Source organism: Lycium ferocissimum, chromosome 10, assembly GCF_029784015.1.
Source record: "Lycium ferocissimum isolate CSIRO_LF1 chromosome 10, AGI_CSIRO_Lferr_CH_V1, whole genome shotgun sequence".
Taxonomy (NCBI): Eukaryota; Viridiplantae; Streptophyta; class Magnoliopsida; order Solanales; family Solanaceae; genus Lycium; species Lycium ferocissimum.
This window is the reverse complement of record NC_081351.1, coordinates 50,063,832-50,082,778: the sequence shown is the minus strand read 5'-3', so window position 1 is coordinate 50,082,778 and position 18,947 is coordinate 50,063,832. Positions and strand designations below refer to the sequence as shown.

At 40.6% G+C, this 18,947-nt stretch overlaps 1 protein-coding gene across 2 annotated transcripts; it reads right to left on the bottom strand.

The window, feature by feature from the left end:
- Nucleotides 1–329: 329 nt before the first annotated feature.
- On the bottom strand, nt 330–18,720 carry LOC132034207 (receptor homology region, transmembrane domain- and RING domain-containing protein 2-like). 2 transcript variants are annotated; one of them, XM_059424489.1, is made up of 4 exons: nt 18,224–18,719; nt 17,455–17,685; nt 4,545–4,949; nt 330–1,448 (listed from the first exon to the last, which is right to left on the bottom strand). In XM_059424489.1, exons 1-4 carry the CDS (start codon nt 18,348–18,350, stop codon nt 877–879), a joined length of 1,335 nt encoding a protein of 444 aa, XP_059280472.1. In that variant the 5' UTR covers nt 18,351–18,719; the 3' UTR covers nt 330–876. The 2 variants fall into 2 exon arrangements, with proteins under 2 accessions (XP_059280472.1, XP_059280473.1); XM_059424490.1 differs by lacking the exon at nt 17,455–17,685 and having other exon boundaries at nt 18,224–18,720.
- Between the last annotated feature and the right edge of the window lie 227 nt (nt 18,721–18,947).

The window sequence follows — 18,947 nt, the reverse complement described above, 5'->3', positions numbered from 1 at the left end:
CAAGCCAGACCAACTTGACACTACTAATTTTACATTTTCCTTCTTGTAAATCAGTAATGGGTTGAAAATTGGTAGTCTTGGTGACGAACTTGTATCCAAATTGAGAAGAAAGACGAAAACCATCAACCCGAGATTGATATGGGTCAAATAAACAGAAATCACTGGCCAAACGTCATGACAAATGAAAACATTTTGAACTTGGAATACCAAAAACCTACATCACATAATTATTTCTCTTCGTAAGACCATGTTCCTCCCTTTTACACAACACGCTTTATTGTTCTTGCTACGCTTTTATTTATGGGCGCATCAATTTAAATAAGAAAACATGATCAATGAAGATTCATATAACCAATTCTAATTGATTCGGGACTAAATCACCGTCCTTATTGTGAAACATTAAATGTTCATGCTGTGGTTACAAATGACCCAATAGCCTGAATTAATGACCTAACAAAAGTATCCTGCTCAAACGTTCAAAATACCAGCTCTAGTCATCTCTCTGTCATTTATCTATATGTGTACATACAAGCTCAACTATCTAAGCGAAAGGTTTCAACTAAAAGACCTAAACCATCAAGCAATGGAGACCTGCTAAGAACATCAATAGCACCCAAACAAAGCAAAATAAAAAACAAGAAGGATATGTAAAGGGGGGCTACTGCTTACAGCATGAGCACCCATCGCTTTGCGTGTGTACACTCTTAAAAAACCTCAAAAAAAGAAAAAAAGAAAAAAGACGGAAGTAAAAACCTCAAAAAACAGAAATCAAATCTATAACAGAATTGTCACAGTAATGTACAAATCCAGGGCTTCCTGTCATATTCCTCCGTCTGCCCATGTGCCAGAGCTGTTGCACTGATCCTTGTTAACAGATCATGACTCACATCCCGGAAGAGACTGAGCTGAAGCAAATGGCGAAAAGCTAGTGGTCGACTCACTATGACGCAGTGGGTTGGGATGCCGACTTGAGGAGCCAATGTAACTCGATGAGACATTTCCTGGACTAGGAATATATGGTGACATGTATCTTGAATTAAGAGGAGATAAAGAAGGATAGCCCAATGAGTGAGGGGATATCAAATAAGATGCATGAGATCTCTGGGAAGACGCATTTTGAAGGTCAAGTGAACTGCGGCTTATAGAAAGATGAGGGGACTGATGGTGCGACTGAAGCGACTGGCGGTTATAAGGAGTACTAGAGATTGATTGAGGACGAGAAACTGAAGGGGATTGGGATGCTCTTGGACCTATTTGTATTGCTGATGATGAAGCTAATGACGATCTTAGGGATGACAACGAAGATATAGAAGCTAGACTAGAAGAAAGCAATGGTGTAGATTCTGATGCTGGTGGATCACCATTGCTAGTTCTTGCATCACGTTTACAGACGGGGCAAAACGTTCTCCATGATGTAAGCCAAGCGTCAACGCACATAGCATGAAATTCTGCAAAAAAATTCCGAGGAGATACCTTAGAGAAGAAATCTGATGAGAACACACAGGATATGGCATGTATCAACAAATTACTGCCCAGGTCGGGAAAAGTTTTCATATTGACTAAAAACTAAATCCCATAGATATACCAAATTTTGCAAATTCACAATGAGATATAGCAGCAGTGACAAGGATAATATTCCGATCACACTTTAACTGTAGCTTGAGAAATTACCACAGTTCGCTGTCTAGAACCTTGGAAATATAAATGATACCAAAGGGTTGGTAGCAACAGCATTGATATCAGGTTCTTCTAGCATCTTCACAATGATTATTGCAAAACTAATATTCATAGATATGGATCCAGAATATAATTATTGAAATTTGCTCGATATTTTTAGAAGTGCAAAGTGCAATAGAGCAACAAGACTCCTAGAAGTTTTAGAGCGAAAAACATCATGCGTGTTTCTTCGATGCAAAATGCATTATTCACAAAATATACTCCTACATAATTATAAAATTTCAATCAACATTACCAACCTCAATATCAAATTTATAAAAATAATCTACATGTTCTGTTTCATATGACACAATTTCCTTATTAGTTCGTTCAAAAAAGAACTACACCTTTCTATATTTTAAACAATTTAACTTTAACTTTTCCATTTTACCCTTAATAACATGCTTTTACAACCACATGCCAATGCAAGTATAAGACCGTAAGTTTCAAAAGTCTGTTTTCTTTAAGCTCAATATTGAATCAAACTATGTCACATAAATCGGAGTGGAGGGAGTAACAGTTAATTTCATCAAATCTAATTGAACTAAACGTAATTTTAACAAGCTAACTTAATACAATTTCAATTGCAACATTGATTTTCAATTTTCAACTAATCAGTCATAAAAATGATTTGAAAACCAATTTCACCATTGTTTCCGTAGCTGTTCTAATAATCAGCTTTAGTAGCAACTTGCAAATCTCATTCTTTTTATAATTTCCTAAAAAGCAGTAATCAAGAACTGGAGAATAAAAAATGAAATAAAACAACAGAAAAGGGAGAAAAAGATTCATGGACAGCCTGAGAGACTAGCAGAGAGAGGCAGAACAGGAACCAAAAAGCAAGAGCATTGAAGAACAAAACTGAAAAGAAAAAAACCGAATCAAGAGAAGTAGAGAAATACAGGTAATAGCAGAAGAGTTACAGTAAACCAGACAATGAAGTGGACACTGAAGCGCAACTAAGAGAGTCAGATGTAAGAAGGGAAGGCTTGCTCGGATTGCTTTGCAACTAACATTTCTCAGGAATTGCATTACTTCACCCATCGGAAGTAATTACCCTCACTTCGAATCACTTCGGCATTTTAAGTGATGGAGCAATCACATCGCAATCAAACTATGCTTCAGAAAATGTAAAACAGCTGATAGGAAAATGCATGTTGTGATGGATGTTACTGCTTATATCGGAGTGGTACACCTAGTGATATGTTTGGGTGACTAAATTTCAACACCATTTTTCCATCAAGTAATAAAAATTTATTAACAAAGCGCAGAAAACAAACTCGTATACAAGTATACCAAAAAAGTAGAAGACCTCACACTAACTTTCAACACCATAGCTAAGACAGAGTAACTACAAAATAAATAATTGCACAACTGCAAATAAGTGTATATCCTTTGTTTTATTTTTTGGGTGCAACATGACTAGGGAAAAATTGTTAAAGCCGGATGCCATGTTGGACTTCCTCAGTTTACTTCATTCTCGATAATGTCCCTACTCTAACGGATGTACCCTTAAACAACATTCTCTTTTATGTTGTTCATTTTTACATCAATACAACACCTACTTTACCACTCAAAAAACAATTATACATCTGCAATAAAACATGAAAGCCAAAACGCTTAGGGTTGACCAGAGACAGCTGACAGTAATCAACCGCAGCAAGTGTACCAAAACTCTGCAGCAATAGCCAAGATATGCCCCTGAAGTAAATTTCTCTTGGCTGTCTTAGCTACGGACTCTGAAATGGCCAGCTTAGGAACTTCTGGTCCCTCCTGAAGAAATTAACTCAGGTGACGACTTCTACAGTATTTTCACTAACAAGGTATCAGAGCAGGATTTATGCAAGGGCTTTAGACTAAGGTTTCTATCTCTTTGACAACATTAATTCCAATTCACTCCTCAAACAATGCTACAGATCTGAATATCTACTCCAAAAACAACATTCATCCAGATCCACATAGATTTCAAAAAGTCCAAAGTCGGAGTGGATATGCTGAAACATATACGATACCTTCAATACAAAAGTTATGGCAGGGCAGCCCGGTGCACAAAGCATCCCGCATTAGCAGGGTCAGGGGGAGGGACGCACCCCAAGGGGTGTGATGTACATAGACTACCCTGATGCAAGCATTAGTGACTGCTTCCACGGCTCGCACCCGTGACCTATAGGTCACACGGAAACAATTTTACCGTTGCTCAAGGCTCCCCTTCAAAAGTTCTGGTAGAATAATATTTACTTATTCTTTTAAGCAAATGTTATGATGTAAAGTTGTATATTTGCAAAGATGCATGCATGTTATAGGAATTACATCAGTGTTTTTCCCTGATAGAGGGGCATGGCAATTGGCAAGTAACAATAATGGGTATCGGGTAATAGAGCGTTTTTCGTCCAGAAAGTGTAAACATTCTTTAAGCAAATTTAGCCGTTGCCAAGACCTAGGAACACAACAACCATCATGCTGCCTGAGATGAGGTTGCCCTTGGCCATAAGTCGTAGATGAAGGGGAAATCAGAAGAGCCACTTTTAAATTCCCTGACAAAGTCCCAAAAAATGTAATAAACCTGAAAACTACTAATAGTGCACATCACCAACCCTGATATCAGCTATTTCAAGCAATTCTAGAAACCAATCAGAAGATAGAACTAAATCACCAGGATGTAACTCGAAAAACAAAGACAGGGAACCTTCCCAAGCGAAAATTAAAAAAGAATGAGCTTCTCCCCGAAGGAACCATGCATTCATTGCTTTTATCTAAGTGCCAAACAGAACCTGTATATATGAACACACTGGAAATCATAATAACCTCAGGAAGAGAGAAAAACTTACTGTGCCGGCAAGGAAGAATTCTAAGCTTGTCTCCCACACTATAGTCTTCAAGACAGATAGCACATGTTACTGATGTACAATTATCCTCCAAAACTGATGTAAATATCAAGCTTGGCATAGCTTTCACCAAACGACTACTCATTCCATGAAATTCACGAACACGTGAGGCCCGAGGCCGTTCTCTTCGTATCCGATGTCTACGGACAAAGAAGCAGGTAGCAAGCACTGCTGACATAGCAAGTAACGAAATGAATGATATAGCCATGATGGACCAGGCAGAGTTTTCAAAACTTGGGATTATCCATACTTCAACATCAATATCACCAGCATACTTTGTCAGTCTTTCTCCCGAAGCTCTAGACACAAACACTGCGGGTATCTTCACACCAGCAGAGTTTCCTGCCACTGTACCATGTGACTGGTTAAACACTTGGATGTTCAAAATTCACAGTTCTAAAAACTTACGCAAAATGAAGCAAGAGATGAAAGTTGTTTTTGCTTCTTTCAGACAGTCTGTTGGTTCTCCTTTTTTTTTTTTTTTTACCTCTCTCTCACAGGGCAAAGGAGCCGGGGATCTATCGGAAACAACCTCTCTGCCCTGACAAGTCTGCGTACACTCTACCCTCTCCAGACCCCACCTAGTGGGATTATACTGGGTATGTTGTTGTTGTTGTCTCCTAGTTCCTCAGTTCTCGAGCATGAAAATTTCTGATGCATTACATTGAGAAACTGGAGGATAAAACCAGGCCTAGAAGGTGTATATGTAATGCTAACAAATCAAACACTTGCCAGCAAAATAAGACTAGTTTGTTTGAGATTGCTACAAAATGAGCAAGCTGACTTGAAAATTTTTTAAGCTACTTTTTTAACGAGAAGATGGTTTCCACTTATAACAAGAATAGTTGAAAAACCCTGCGAATAAAACTTGAGTTTGAATCTCATTTTCAAGTCAGTTATATTCTAAGACAGGTTTGAGTCTTTTTCGTGTTTGGTGGATTTTCTTTATTGGCTACTGACAGCTGCTCTCCCCTCTCTCACCTTCCCCTCACAACGGTAAGATCAGCTACCCCACCCCCCTCCACCCCACCCCCACCAGGCCACCCCGACCGGCGATGATGACAACCACCACCGGTAGTATGTTTTTCCAGCCGGCCAGATCTCTCTCCTCTCTTCTCTTTTCTTTCTTTCTTCCCTCCCTTTTTTTTTTTTCCTTTTCTTTTCCTTCCTCCTCTACCCTGCGACCGGAAACCCTTCACCAGTAGGTTTCCGGCCAGTTTCTGCACAGGTACTCAAGTTTTCCGGCAGTTCCTGGCGGTGAACAGTGATTCCGGCCAGGGAACAGTATTTCCGGCGGCAAACAGGGATTTCCTTTTCCGGTGGTGAACAGGTTCTACTTACTTGGAGTCGGTACCTCCAGTAGCCCATTCCCTGTCTTTTAGCCTTATAAATTTTGCCTGCTCCGCCTAATTGAATATCTATTTCACTGCCTATAGACTCTTGCTAACTTGTACTTTAGTATTGATCCTTTGCTTGTCTTAGATTAACCTTTGACTAACGTCTATTTGCTTTAGTGGCTTTGGTGAGGATGGTAGACCAGGGTCATGTTCTCGGTTGGGGATGGGGGCTAGGGATGGGGGGGCTAAGGGGGTGGAGGGAGCTTCTAGGTTGAGAGTAGGGTCTTAGAATATTGGGACTTTATCAGGGAAGTCCATAGAGTTAGTTAAGATTCTTAAGAAGAGGAAGATTAATATTGCTTGTGTCCAAGAGACTAGATGGGTAGGACCTAAAGCTAAGGATGTGGACGGGTACAAGCTTTGGTTCTCGGGTAGGTCGAGGTATAGGAATGGGGTAGGGTTCTTAGTAGATAGTGAGCTTAGAGATCAGGTGGTAGAGGTTAGGAGGATCAATGACAGGATGATGGCGATTAAGTTGGTCGTTGGAGGTTCGCACCTTGAACATTATTAGTCTTTACGCCGCAATGCGGGTTTGGAAGAGGAGGAAAAAAGGCGCTTTGGGAGGACTTAGACGAAGTGGTGGTAAGTATACGCTGCGAGAAGTTATTCGTAGGAGGAGATTTCAATGAGCACATTGCGTCTGTTTCGAGGGGTTATGACGATGTGCATGGAGGATTTGACTTCGGGGACAGGAACGGTGGAGGAGTCTTACTCCTGGATTTCGCAAAGGCTTTTGGATTGGTGGTAGCCAACTCGAGTTTTCCGAGAAAGGAGGAGCACTTGGTAACCTTCCGTAGCTCGGTAGCTGCGACGCAGATAGACTTTTTGCTCCTTAGAAAAGATGATAAAGGCCTCTGTAAGGACTGCAAGGTCATTCCGAGTGAGAATCTTACGACCCAACATAAGCCATTGGTGATGGATTTCGAGACAAAGAGGAAGAAGAAGAAGAGGGTCATGGATGACCGACCGAGGATTAGGTGGGGGAGTTTGACTTTATCTAGTGCCCTAGAGATGGGGGAGAAGTTGGCTACGGGAGCGTGGGATAGTAGGGGGATGCGAGCAGTATGTGGGATAGGACGGCTAGTTGTATTAAGGAAGCAGCTAGAGAGGTATTGAGGGTCTCAAGAGGCCGTCGTGGTGGGCACCGAGAGGATTAGTGGTGGAATGGAGAAGTCCAAGGGAAGGTGGAAGCAAAGAAGCAGGCGTATGTAAAGTTGGTAGGCAGCAAGGATGATGAAGAGAAGCGGACGAACAGGGAAAAGTATAAGATGGCGAGAAACGAGGCAAAGTTGGCAGTTTCGGCGGCAAAAACGGTGGCAACGAACGCGCGCCCATACATGCGAACAGAGGGACGGTGGGGATAAGAGTTGTTCGGCTTGCCCGAGCGAGAGAGAGGAAGGCACGCGATGCGAATCAAGTGAAGTGCATCGAGGACGAGGATGGCAAAGTGTTGGTAGAGAAGGCTCGCATTAGGACGGAGATGGCGGTCATACTTTCATAAACTCTTGAACGAAGACAGGGACAAAGACATTGTGTTGGGAGATTTGGAGTACTCTGATAGGCGTCGCGACTTTGGATATTGTAGGAGTATAAAGGTTGAGGAGGTTAACGGAGCTGTTCATAGGATGCGCAGGGGAAGAGTGACCGAACCTGACGAGATTCCTGGGGAATTTTGGAAGAGTGCAGGCAGGGTAGGCTTGGAGTGGCTGACTGGGTTGTTTAATGTCATTTTCAGGACAGCGAAGATGCCCGAAGAATGGAGGTGGAGTACAATGATTCCCATGTACAAGAACAAGGGCGACATTCAAAGCTGCAACAACTATAGAAGTATCAAGCTGCTAAATCACACTATGAAAGTGTGGGAAAGGGTGGTGGAGATGAGAGTGAGGAGAGGTGTGTTTATTTCAGAGAACCAGTTTGGATTCATGCCAGGGCGCTCGACTACAGAAGCCATTCATATTGTAAGGAGATTAGTAGAGCAGTATAAGGAGCGGAAGAAGGACTTACACATGGTATTCATTGACCTAGAAAAAGCTTACGACAAAGTGCCAAGAGAGGTCCTATGGAGATGCTTAGAGGCTAAAGGTGTACCTGTGGTGTACATTAGAGCGATAAAAGGACATGTATGATGGAGTTAAGACCGAGTAAGGACGGTAGGAGAGACTCGGAGCACTTTTGTTTTGATGGGGTTGCGTCGGGGATCGACTTTTAGCCGTTTCTTCGCCTTGGTGATGGATGAATTGACGCGACAAATACAAGGTGAGGTGCCTTGGTGTATGTTGTTCGCGGATGACATAGTATTGATTGACGAGACTCGTAGAGGAGTTAACGCTAAGCTGGAGGGCTGGGGACAGACGTTGGAGTCTAAAGGATTTAAATTTAGTAGGATCAAGACAGAATACTTGGAGTGCAAGTTCAGTGGCGTACCGCATGAGATTGACGAGGAAGTGAGGCTTGGTACCCAGGCCATCCAAAAGAAAGTAAGTTTCAAGTATCTTGGGTCTATTATACAGGGAGATGGGGATATCGATGATGATGTTTCACATCGTATTGGTGCGAGGTGGATGAAATGGAGGCTCGGCTTAGAGACCCCGTGTGACAAGAAAGTGCCACCAAAACTTAAAGGCAAGTTCTACAAAGTGGTGGTTAGACCAACTTTATTGTACGGGGTGGAGTGTTGGCTAGTCAAGAACTCTCACGTTCAGAAGATGAAAGTCGCGGAAATGCGAATGCTGCGATGGATGTGTGGGCACACTAGGAGGGATAGAATTAGGAATGAAGATATCCGGGACAAGGTGGGAGTGGTATCGGTGGAGAACAAGATGCGGGAAGCGAGGCTGAGATGGTTTGGGCATGTGAAGAGGAGAGACACAAATGCTCCAGTGCGGAGGTGTGAGAAGTTGGTCTTGGACGGTTTCAGGAGAGGTAGAGGGAGGCCAAAGAAGTACTGGGGAGAGGTGATTAGACAGGACATGGCGCAGTTTCAGCTTACCGAGGACATGACCTTAGATAGGAGGTTGTGGAGGACTCAGATTAGGATAAAAGGCTAGGTTGCTTATCCTTTCATCCTAGTAGTTGTAGTTTTGCTCATTCGTTTATTGCCATTTGATTTCTGCTTATATTTGTTGGGCCTTGTACTTCGATTATCTTATATATCTATGGTAGCTAATGCTCCTTTCTTTCCGTAACTGGTATCTTAATATTTAAGAGTACGCTTGCCCCCAGGCACTTATCCCGAGGCAATGCTCTAAAGTTGCTTTGTGATACTGGTCCCTAACTCCGGTGGTCCTTTTGATCACCGGATCTCTCACTCTGCTTCCTTTTCTTTCAACCTTCTAGGAGATGGATGATAGCATTTATTTCGCGGTAGGCTTTAAGTCTTATGATATTACTAGATCCTCAAATACAGCAGAACATTGGTTTGACTGGACTGAAAGAGGTAAAAATTTCATCAGAAGAGTTTCTTTGAACAAGAAGACTTTGGAATGGATAGTCCGAGAACATGAGGGAGGCATCAAAGGTACGAGGCAATGTAGTGAGAAGATGGAAGAGGAGAGACAGTTTCTCTGAGACTTTTTGCTCCAGGAATTTTAATGGCTATGGCAGATATATTAGCATTATCAGTTTACGAGGGAGAAGGAGAGCGGTGATAATCATACCCGAAGTATCGTTTAATGCTGGCTAGACCTATCTGGCTGACAAGATTGGCAGATTCATTAATAGCTTTGTTGACAAATTTAATGTGAGGAAGCCTAGGTTTGTGGACAAAGAGTTCCAATATGCAGAAGCAATTAAAAGCTGTAAATGGTCAAACAATGAAGTGGCTGGGGTTTCCGCATTAAAGAGGGGAGAGGTCATTCAGATAAAGGAAGGTATGGCACGTCATCAGAATACGGTACTTGGCAGATGCTTGGTTGGTTATTTTGTAAATGAGGAAGTTCCAACTTTGTATGACCTACGAAGATGGACTTCTTCCACTTGGAAACAGATCCATGGGCTCAATATTTATGCCATGGGAGAAAATCGATTTCTATTTGAATTTCCATCCAAAAGCATAGGTGAGCAAGTCCTGAAATGGGAGTGGCACTGGAAAAGAGCCCAAATCAATCTTCAGTGATGGTCTTCTTTATCAGGAGTCATAGAAAAAGGAAATATGCCAAATTCCGTCTGGATTAGGGTTGTGGGTGTGCCGCTCCAATTCTGGTCATCTGAAGTCTTCAAAGTCATTGGTGAATTTTGTGGAGGCTGGCTGGAAACAGAGGAAGAGACTCAACTCCGGAATCATCTAAAGTGGGGTAGAATCAGAGTCAAAGGAGATGGTAGAGAGGTTCCTAAAGAAGTCACCCTGCAGCAAGGCAGATTTCTTTTTACCCTCAGGTTTGGGTGGAATCTCCGGCGAGAGTTGTCATCGGAGAAGAAGAGGAGAAAGAGGTGTTACATTCTTTTACCCAGCAGATATCGAAGACACTGGGTAAAAGTACAGATACAGTAGCTAAGCAGAAGGAAAAGACAGATGCTGCTGACTTTGCATGTGACTCTGCAGAGGCAAGTGGGGTAGGTTTAAATTCAAATACTGAGAAGGGCCAGATTTATGTTGGATCTGCGAAGGGTTTAATTATGGGCCCAAATAAATTTAATTATTTGGCCCAATATGAGTCTGAAAAGGGACCAATTTTAAGTGAATCACATGGTGGGTCACGTGCATCTTCTCCAAAACTTAAAACTCCAGATAGTTCCACTGTAGATGGCTATAAGAATCACTTCAACAACTTGAAAGAGATGGCATCCAAATTCCTCGAGTGCTTTGCCAATTGGGAAGCTTCTACCAACATGCAAAAGGCAATTTCAATTCCCTCCTCTTCTATATTACCACTTCACACAGATTCCCCAGTTTTAGGGTTCAAGAAAGTGGCGAATTTAAATATTGGGTCGGGGAGGAAAGATGCAGGAGATAAAGGAATGAATCAATACCGAGAGTTTGAAGAAGATGGGCAGATGGTCTTGCCAACTGAAAGTCAAGAGGATGAAGAGAAAATTGAAGAACATGGGAACACAAACCAAATAACTCTACTGGGAGAGCCTACTCCTATACAAACAGATTTTTCGAAATGTGAAGAGGAAGCAGTGATGAGATCGAACCTGTGGGTTCAGGGTAATATTGTGAGGTTGAGCCAGGAATTCGGAGCAACATTTGAAGGTTGCTCTAGGGAGGCCGAAGCTTTATTCACAAAGATTGACCAGAGGAGAGAAAAAGGGATAACTTCAGTTATCTCAATAGAACATAATGCCGATAAAGAGACAGTTCCTAGGGAGCTAAGAAATTTGATATTTGATATGAATTACAAAGATGGGGAACCAAGGAGTGAATCAAGAAGTAGGGGAGGAAACTAATAACTCCTTTATAATGAAGATAAAAATAGTTTCTTGGAACGTGAGGGGGTTGAATATGGAGAGTAAAAGGAATACTGTAAGGAGTAGAATACAACAATTGGGGGCTGATATCTATGTTTTGGTGGAAACAAAATTGAGTGGGGAAGTGGGAAATTATCTACAACAACTCTGGGGAAATAGATGGGTGGGGGGTGTATGGCTTGAGTCATTAGGCACTAGGGGGGGGCATTATAGTGTTATGGGATAAGAGTCAGTGGAGAGGGGAAATAGTGGAAAATGGGAATCAAAGTTTAACTTGTAAATTGTGTGGGATAAATCAAGATTTCATCTGGTTTATTACAGCAGTCTATGCTGATTGTGGGAGAATTGTAAGGAGGGAACTGTGGGAGGAGATAGGTGCTATGAGGGCTTTATGTGAGGGTCCGTGGGTGGTTTGTGGTGACTTTAATGTCATAAGATTCCCATCTGAAATAACTGAATGTAGCAGGCTATCAGGTGCTATGAAGGAATTTTCTGAGTGCATCAATGAGGTGGAGTTAGTGGATCCTCCTTTATTTGGGGGGTCCTATACTTGGAGAGGGCTCACAGAACTGCCTCTAGGATTGACAGATTTCTCTTTTCAACACTTTGGGATGAAATGTTCCTACAGATCAAACGGGATGTAATGCCAAACCTGGGATCTGATCATAATCCGATCATGCTAACATGCGGAGATTGGTCCTTTAAGAAAACTTATTTCAAGTTTGAAAATTGGTGGTTGAAGGTGGATGGTTTCAGAAGCAAAGTGCAGGAATGGTGGAGCTCCTTTGATGTTACAGGAAGACCAGACTACAAGTTAGCTGCAAAGTTAAACCTGTTAAAAGGTAAACTTAAAGAATGGAGCAAGGAGAATAAGGGAAACTGGAGGGAAAGAAAAGACAAAATACTGGAACAAGTTGGCAGCCTAGAAGTTATTCAAGAACAAAGACCTCTGACTGAAGATGAGCAATTGCAGAAGGCTCAGTTGGCTATGGAGTATGAAGAAGTGGCTAGAAATGAAGAGATAGCATGGAGACAAAGATCTAGAGTGCAATGGATCAAGAGTGGAGACAAAAACACAAAGTATTTTCCCAGGATAGCCACAGCTCACAAAAGATTCAACACTATTGACACTTTAATGGTTGATGGAGTTAGTTCCTCTGAACCTATGGATATTCAGAATGCAATTCTAGAATTCTATCAGAACCTTTACAGTGAGACAGAAGCATGGAGACCAAACTTGAACATTCAAGGTGTCCAAAGCATTACTGGAGAAGAGCAAATATGGATGTCAAGGCAATTTGAAGAAGATGAAGTATGGGAAGGGATCAAACTGTGTGCTGTTGATAAGGCACCTGGCCCGGATGGATACACAATGGCCTTCTTCCAGGCATTTTGGGATGTTTTGAAGGAGGATTTGATGCTGACTTTCCAAAATTTCCATTCTCAACAGATGTTTGAAAAAAGTTTCAATGCCACCTTTGTGGCCTTGATCCCAAAGAAGGTGGGTGCAACTGAACTAAGGGACTTTAGGCCCATTAGTTTGATCACTGGTGTGTACAAAATAATTTCCAAAGTGCTGGCAGAAAGGCTAAAGAGAGTGGTGAGCAAGTTAGTCAATAAGCACCAAATGGCATTCATAAAGGGGAGGCAAATTATAGATGCTGCTTTAATAGCAAGTGAGTGTATTGACACCAGACTTAGAGGAGAAGAGCCAGGAGTGATGTGCAAGCTGGATATTGAAAAAGCCTATGACCATTTGAACTGGAATTTTCTTATCAACACTCTTAAGACAAATGGGGTTTGATTGCAGGTGGCTAAAGTGGATGGAGTTCTGCATTATAACTACCAGGTTCTCTATTCTAGTAAATGGAGAACCTGTGGGTTTTTTTCCTGCAGAAAGGGGGCTCAGGCAGGGGGACCCTTTATCCCCTTTCCTTTTCATTATAGCTATGGAAGGCTTGGACAGCATGATGAGAATTGCTTCTCAAAATAGCTGGATCAGAGGATTTAATGTGAGAAATAGGGCTAATGAGGCTATGGAAATCTCCTATCTACTGTATGCTGATGATACAGTAGTTTTTTGTGAGGCAAATCAGGAACAGATCTGCCATTTGAGGGTGATACTAGTGGTTTTTGAAGCATGTTCTGGGCTGAAAGTCAACTGGAGGAAGAGCAGTATATTCCCAGTCAAGGAGGTGCAGCAGATCCAAGTGCTTGCAAGCATTTTGAATTGCAAGATTGAGAATTTGCCTACTGTTTATCTTGGAATGCCTTTGGGATCAATGCATAAAGCAGTGAAAATCTGGGATGGCATCATAGAGAAGACTGAAAAGAAACTAGCTCTATGGAAATCTCAATACCTATCCTTGGGAGGAAGACTCATCTTAATCAACTCAGTCTTGGACTCCTTGCCAACATATGTGATGTCCTTATTTCCTATACCAAGCAAGGTGGTTAAGGCTTTGGACGCTCTAAGGAGAAACTTTCTATGGCGAGGAAACAATGAGGGAAAAAAGTTTCACTTGGTAAATTGGGAAGTAGTTCAACAAAGCAGAATGCATGGAGGATTGGGGGTGAAGAACCTAAAATTACAGAATAAAAGCTTACTCATGAAGTGGTTATGGAGATATAATCAGGAAGATCAGGCACTATGGAAAGAGGTAATTCAACATAAGTATAGCCAAAATGGGAAATGGTGTACAAATGAGGTGACAAATACCTATGGTGTGGGGGTATGGAGGACCATTAGAGCTTTCTGGCTGGCTCTGAAGGCAAATGTTAACTACAAGGTGGGTAGGGGTGACAAGATTCTTTTCTGGAAGGAAAATTGGAGTGGACAGGGGACATTACAACTACTGTCTCCTAGCTTATTTTCTATAAGCACAAATCCAGATAGTACAATAGAGGAGATGTGGTCTCCCCAAGGCTGGAATTTGGTTTTCAGAAGACTTCTAAATGATTGGGAAATAGCATGGGTAGCAGAACTATTGACAGTAATTGGTGGATTTCAAGGAACTAATTTTGAGCCAGATAAATTGACATGGAAGCATAATCAAGATGGACTGTTCTCTGTGAACAGATTGTACAACAAGGGTTTGACTGAAATTTCAGGGAGGACACCAGGACCTTGGAAATCCATTTGGAAGAGTGTGGCACCAACTAAGGTGAAGTGTTTCACCTGGCTGGTAGCTTGGAGAGCCTGCTTGACTCATGAAGAACTGCAGAAAAAAGGAATAAACATTGCTTCAAGATGCACCTTATGCAAGGAGGCCTTAGAAACAAACAATCACCTTTTCCTTCATTGTAAAGTTACGGCACAAGTCTGGGCATTGTTCATTAATTTGGCTAAGGTGAACTGGACTATGCCTGAACACACTGCAGACCTTCTAAGCTGTTGGATAAGAAGGGGAGGGAGCAAGAGTCAGAAGATTTGGTGGAAAACAGTTCCTGCCTGCATCTGGTGGAACATTTGGACGGAAAGAAATGACAGAATTTTTAAAGGCAGAGAAAGTTCATTGCAGAAGATCCAATGGAAGGTCTTTACTTCATTAAGTTTTTGGTGTAAAGAACAATATGTAGAAGAACCCTCAGGGGTTGGCCTGGTGGCAATTGACTTGAGCCTTGGGGTGCTCCCTTTCAAGGTCTCAAGTTCGAAACCCGCTGGGTGCAAACAATTTCGAGGGCCATCGGACCGGGGAAACCACCGAATTACCCGTGGTGCACTTGCGGGAAACTCCTTGCCGAGGGCCTGTGCACCCCCGGGATTAGTCGGGACTCAAAGAGACTCGGACACCCGGTGCTTAATCAAAAAAAAAAAACAATATGTAGAAGAGGAAGTTCAGTTAGTGGACTTTTTAGGATTACTGTAAGTATCTCTCTTTCAGTAAAATGTAAATTTTTGGAGGTGGCCAGCATACCCTTAATGCTGAGGAATACAAAATTACCAGTTTCAAAAAAAATGCTCCTTTCTTTCCAGACTGTTCTATCCTGACTTTCTCGCTTTTGTTATTCCTCGTTTTCATATTGTTTTTGATAAGCTTGTCCCTATCTGACTTTTTGTCTTGTTTTCTCTTGTTTTCTTGTTTTCTCTCTTAAGCCGAGGGTCTTTCGGAAACAGCCTCCCTACCTTTCAAGGTGGGGGTAAGGTCTGCGTACACTCTACCCTCTCCAGACCCCACATTGTGGGATTCTACTGGGCATGTTGTTGTTGTTGTTGTTGTTATATTCTAAGACACCTTCTTCCCCATGAGAAAAAACTTCTAGAAAAGCTCTTTATATATCAACAAAGGATGCTACTTCAATGAATAATCAGAAGTCCAAAACATATAGAACATTGTTGCGTTATGATGTCTTTTTGTCTTTCTGACTGAGTAGTGATTGTAGAGAACCACATTTTCATGTAGGTTATCTACTTCTGCACCATTAATTACCGGGACTTAAAATGTCAGTAGATCATTACATTATCTAAAAGATCAGGATAGCAAAAAGCACTAGACGGTGTTGGTGAAAGTGTGCTATTTCTTAACAATTCCCTCAAGCATCTTTCACCCAGTTATCAGTACCTAAACAGTTTTCAGCTGAAAACAGTCATGACGTATAAACATACAGTCATGACGTATAAACATACTTTTATAACCGTCACTTATCAAGAGAAAATAAAAAGGAATTTATACAACTGTTATCCAGATAACGTACAAAAACGACGATTCCACTCGTGCTTCAGGTGCTTTTTGTGTGGATCAAGTTCAAAGAGCATAGATCATTTGTTTTTACACTGCTACACAACTGAGAAATTAAGGCAACTGTTCCTTAACATGGTGGGACTTAAATGGTGCATACCCAGAGACATAACTGCGTTGTTGAAGTGCTGAAACATCAAGGGCACGAACAAGTAGCAAAGGGAATGGTGATACACTATACCTTCTTGTATATGGTGATCCATTTGGAGGGACAGGAATATGAGGTTCTTTGAAGACAAAGAAATCTCAATCCTAAAGATCAAAGTGATCTGTCTACTTTTGTTTTATTTTGGTGTGAACAGAATTTTACTAGTGAAACGGAGGAACTGTTAAATCTAATAGGATCCCTCTAAGAAGAGAAGTGGCATATTTTTGCATTTGATCTGTAATTTGCTTGCACTTTCTTCCTGCTCTTTATCAACAAAATTACTAATTTTCAAATACAAAAAAAAAAAAAAAAAAAAAAAAAAAAAAAAAAACCTGTCATCTTTTCTTGTTTCCAAAACTTCGATACCATTGTTAGAAAGGAAAAATAAGAGTTTCTGATCGACTTCAGCTAAAACTTCAATACTTCGATACCATTGTTAAAAACTTCAATACTTCAATTAATTGAACATATTCATGCCTGTGTTATGCAAGAAGAAAGTGCAGCAAATGAAAACGTTTATGCTCCATTTGCTTCAAACCGACATCGACTTCAGCTAAACAATCATTAAGGCCTAGAAGTTCGGAATGATTTTTACTCATAAAACTCCATATCCATTTATATTCATAATAATGTTCTTAGACAACACTAGTTTCTACGGAGACAGTATGGATGCCATAGACCGACATAAAAGACATACAAGAAACTTGATAAGGGTGTTCAAACTTCAAAATTTCTTCTTCATATATCAAATTCTTCCTTTGTGTTTAAACATTTTATAACAAAGCCAAGCAGTTTTGGTAATGAGATTGCCTAATGTGACATAGCTGGTTCTACCATGTTTGCGGAGTCAGCAGTGAGTCCTATGTAAATCTCAGTAGTAAAATCTTTGTGCCTTTTCAAAACACCACCTTACTTCTACCCCCAATAAATCAAGATTAGTGGAGTATTAGCTGACGGATACGTGACATCAACCAGTTTCAGTGATATTCCGCTAACAAAAATCCATCAGCCATTTTATGACCTCTTGCCACTTACATAACTAAGTATCAAGTAAGACCACTTCAACCTTCATTCTGAAACCCGGAACTAAAGAGTTTTAAAAAGTTGTAATGTCAGAATGCACTAAATCAATAATTTAAAGTGGAAGAGGTCATTACTTGCAACTAGTTCACCGTATTCATCATTGTAGATAATGGCTGCCTTGAAACCTGCGGCCTGGGCTCGTCTGACTTTATCTTCGAAACTACATCCACCCCTTACTATCAGCAAGAATAGATCATGGGTGCTATTTTTAACTGGTTCAACCTTTTTAGTCAAGGTCGAGCAGGCATCTAAAGGCTCCGCCACATACAGTGTCCCGCATTTGCCTGATCCCCTTACTGAAGGAGCTAATATTACAAAGAGATTCATTTAGTACAATATACAACAACATCAAAGAAAGTAAACAACGTCCCAAAAAGAAGTTTTTCAAAAAAAGAACTTAAGTTTTCAATGGAAAAAGCACCAGTACCAGCATTAAATTATCAAGAACCAAATTATTCTCCACTCGCAGTTTCTTACTTACCTACATATAACTTCCATAAAATAAAAATCAAACTGGAAGTAACTATTTATCATTACCCAAATTGTGAAACCAAACTACAATAAGGTATTGACAACGCCAAATTCCCAAATAGTAGACTGAAAATAAGATCTTACTTTACCATGAAACAGAAGGCAGGTAAAATTAAATTAAAAGAACAACATTCATCAGTATTCATATGCTACTAAAAACACTAAAAATTTAAACAAACTTAGCTTCCAATTTCCATTCAATATCACTCCCAAACCATTCCATTATACAACATAATACCAACAAGAACAACAATCAATATTAAACACAAAACAATAAGAGCAGAGTAAAGCAAAAGTAAGATTTAAACTCACCAAAATTAGCTTCAATGTCTTCAAACGATAAAGTTACATTCTTTCCTACCAAAACCACATTACCAAGTGCTCTACAACTCAAAACACAAACAACACTCAAGTAACAAAACACCCACAAATTCATCATCTCTAATAAACACCCTTTTTGTCAATTATCAAGAAAAAAAGGAACCCAAAGCCCACCAAAAAAGAAAGTATCAATTCACCATCTCAAATCTCAAAAACCCCACACAACACTGTTAGTTAATTTTCAAGAAAACCCCACACAACACTTTGAGCTAATCTTCAAGAAAACTCCACAAATGGAAACTGTCACTTTGTTGAAAGAATAGAAACATCAGCTTCCATTCTCTACCAAGTATAAACGAAACATTAAATTGTGAATAATTTTGGTTCCTTTTTTTTTTCTTTTTCCCTGTTTGGTGAGGAGAAAAAAAGAGAACTTTTTAGAAGGATTTGTGAATTTTTCGTGTCTAAATACATTTCAAGAAGGGAAGAACGCTAAAAAGTTGCTATTTATATAGATGTCTAGATGGTGTGCTCACTGTTCTGTGATGATTATCTCATATCAAGCTAAAAAAAACAAGAAGAGAAATAAGTGAGGATATGACCAAAATGGTCCTTTAATTTGAGGGTGGTTTCAAAATAATCCCTCCTTAAGTATGCATTGAACAATTTTGGTCCTTTAAATGTGAACATCCTCATCTCTGCTACTTTCATCTTT

Excerpts from the sequence above, each read along its gene's own strand:
- LOC132034207 (XM_059424489.1), bottom strand. The coding sequence starts at position 18,350 with ATGATGAATTTGTGGGTGTTTTGTTACTTGAGTGTTGTTTGTGTTTTG. Across the intron at positions 4,950-17,454 it reads ATACGGTGAACTAGTTGCAA|TGGCAGGAAACTCTGCTGGT; the intron begins GTAATGACCTCT and ends CACATGGTACAG. Across the intron at positions 1,449-4,544 it reads AATTCTTCCTTGCCGGCACA|AATTTCATGCTATGTGCGTT; the intron begins GTAAGTTTTTCT and ends ATTTTTTTGCAG.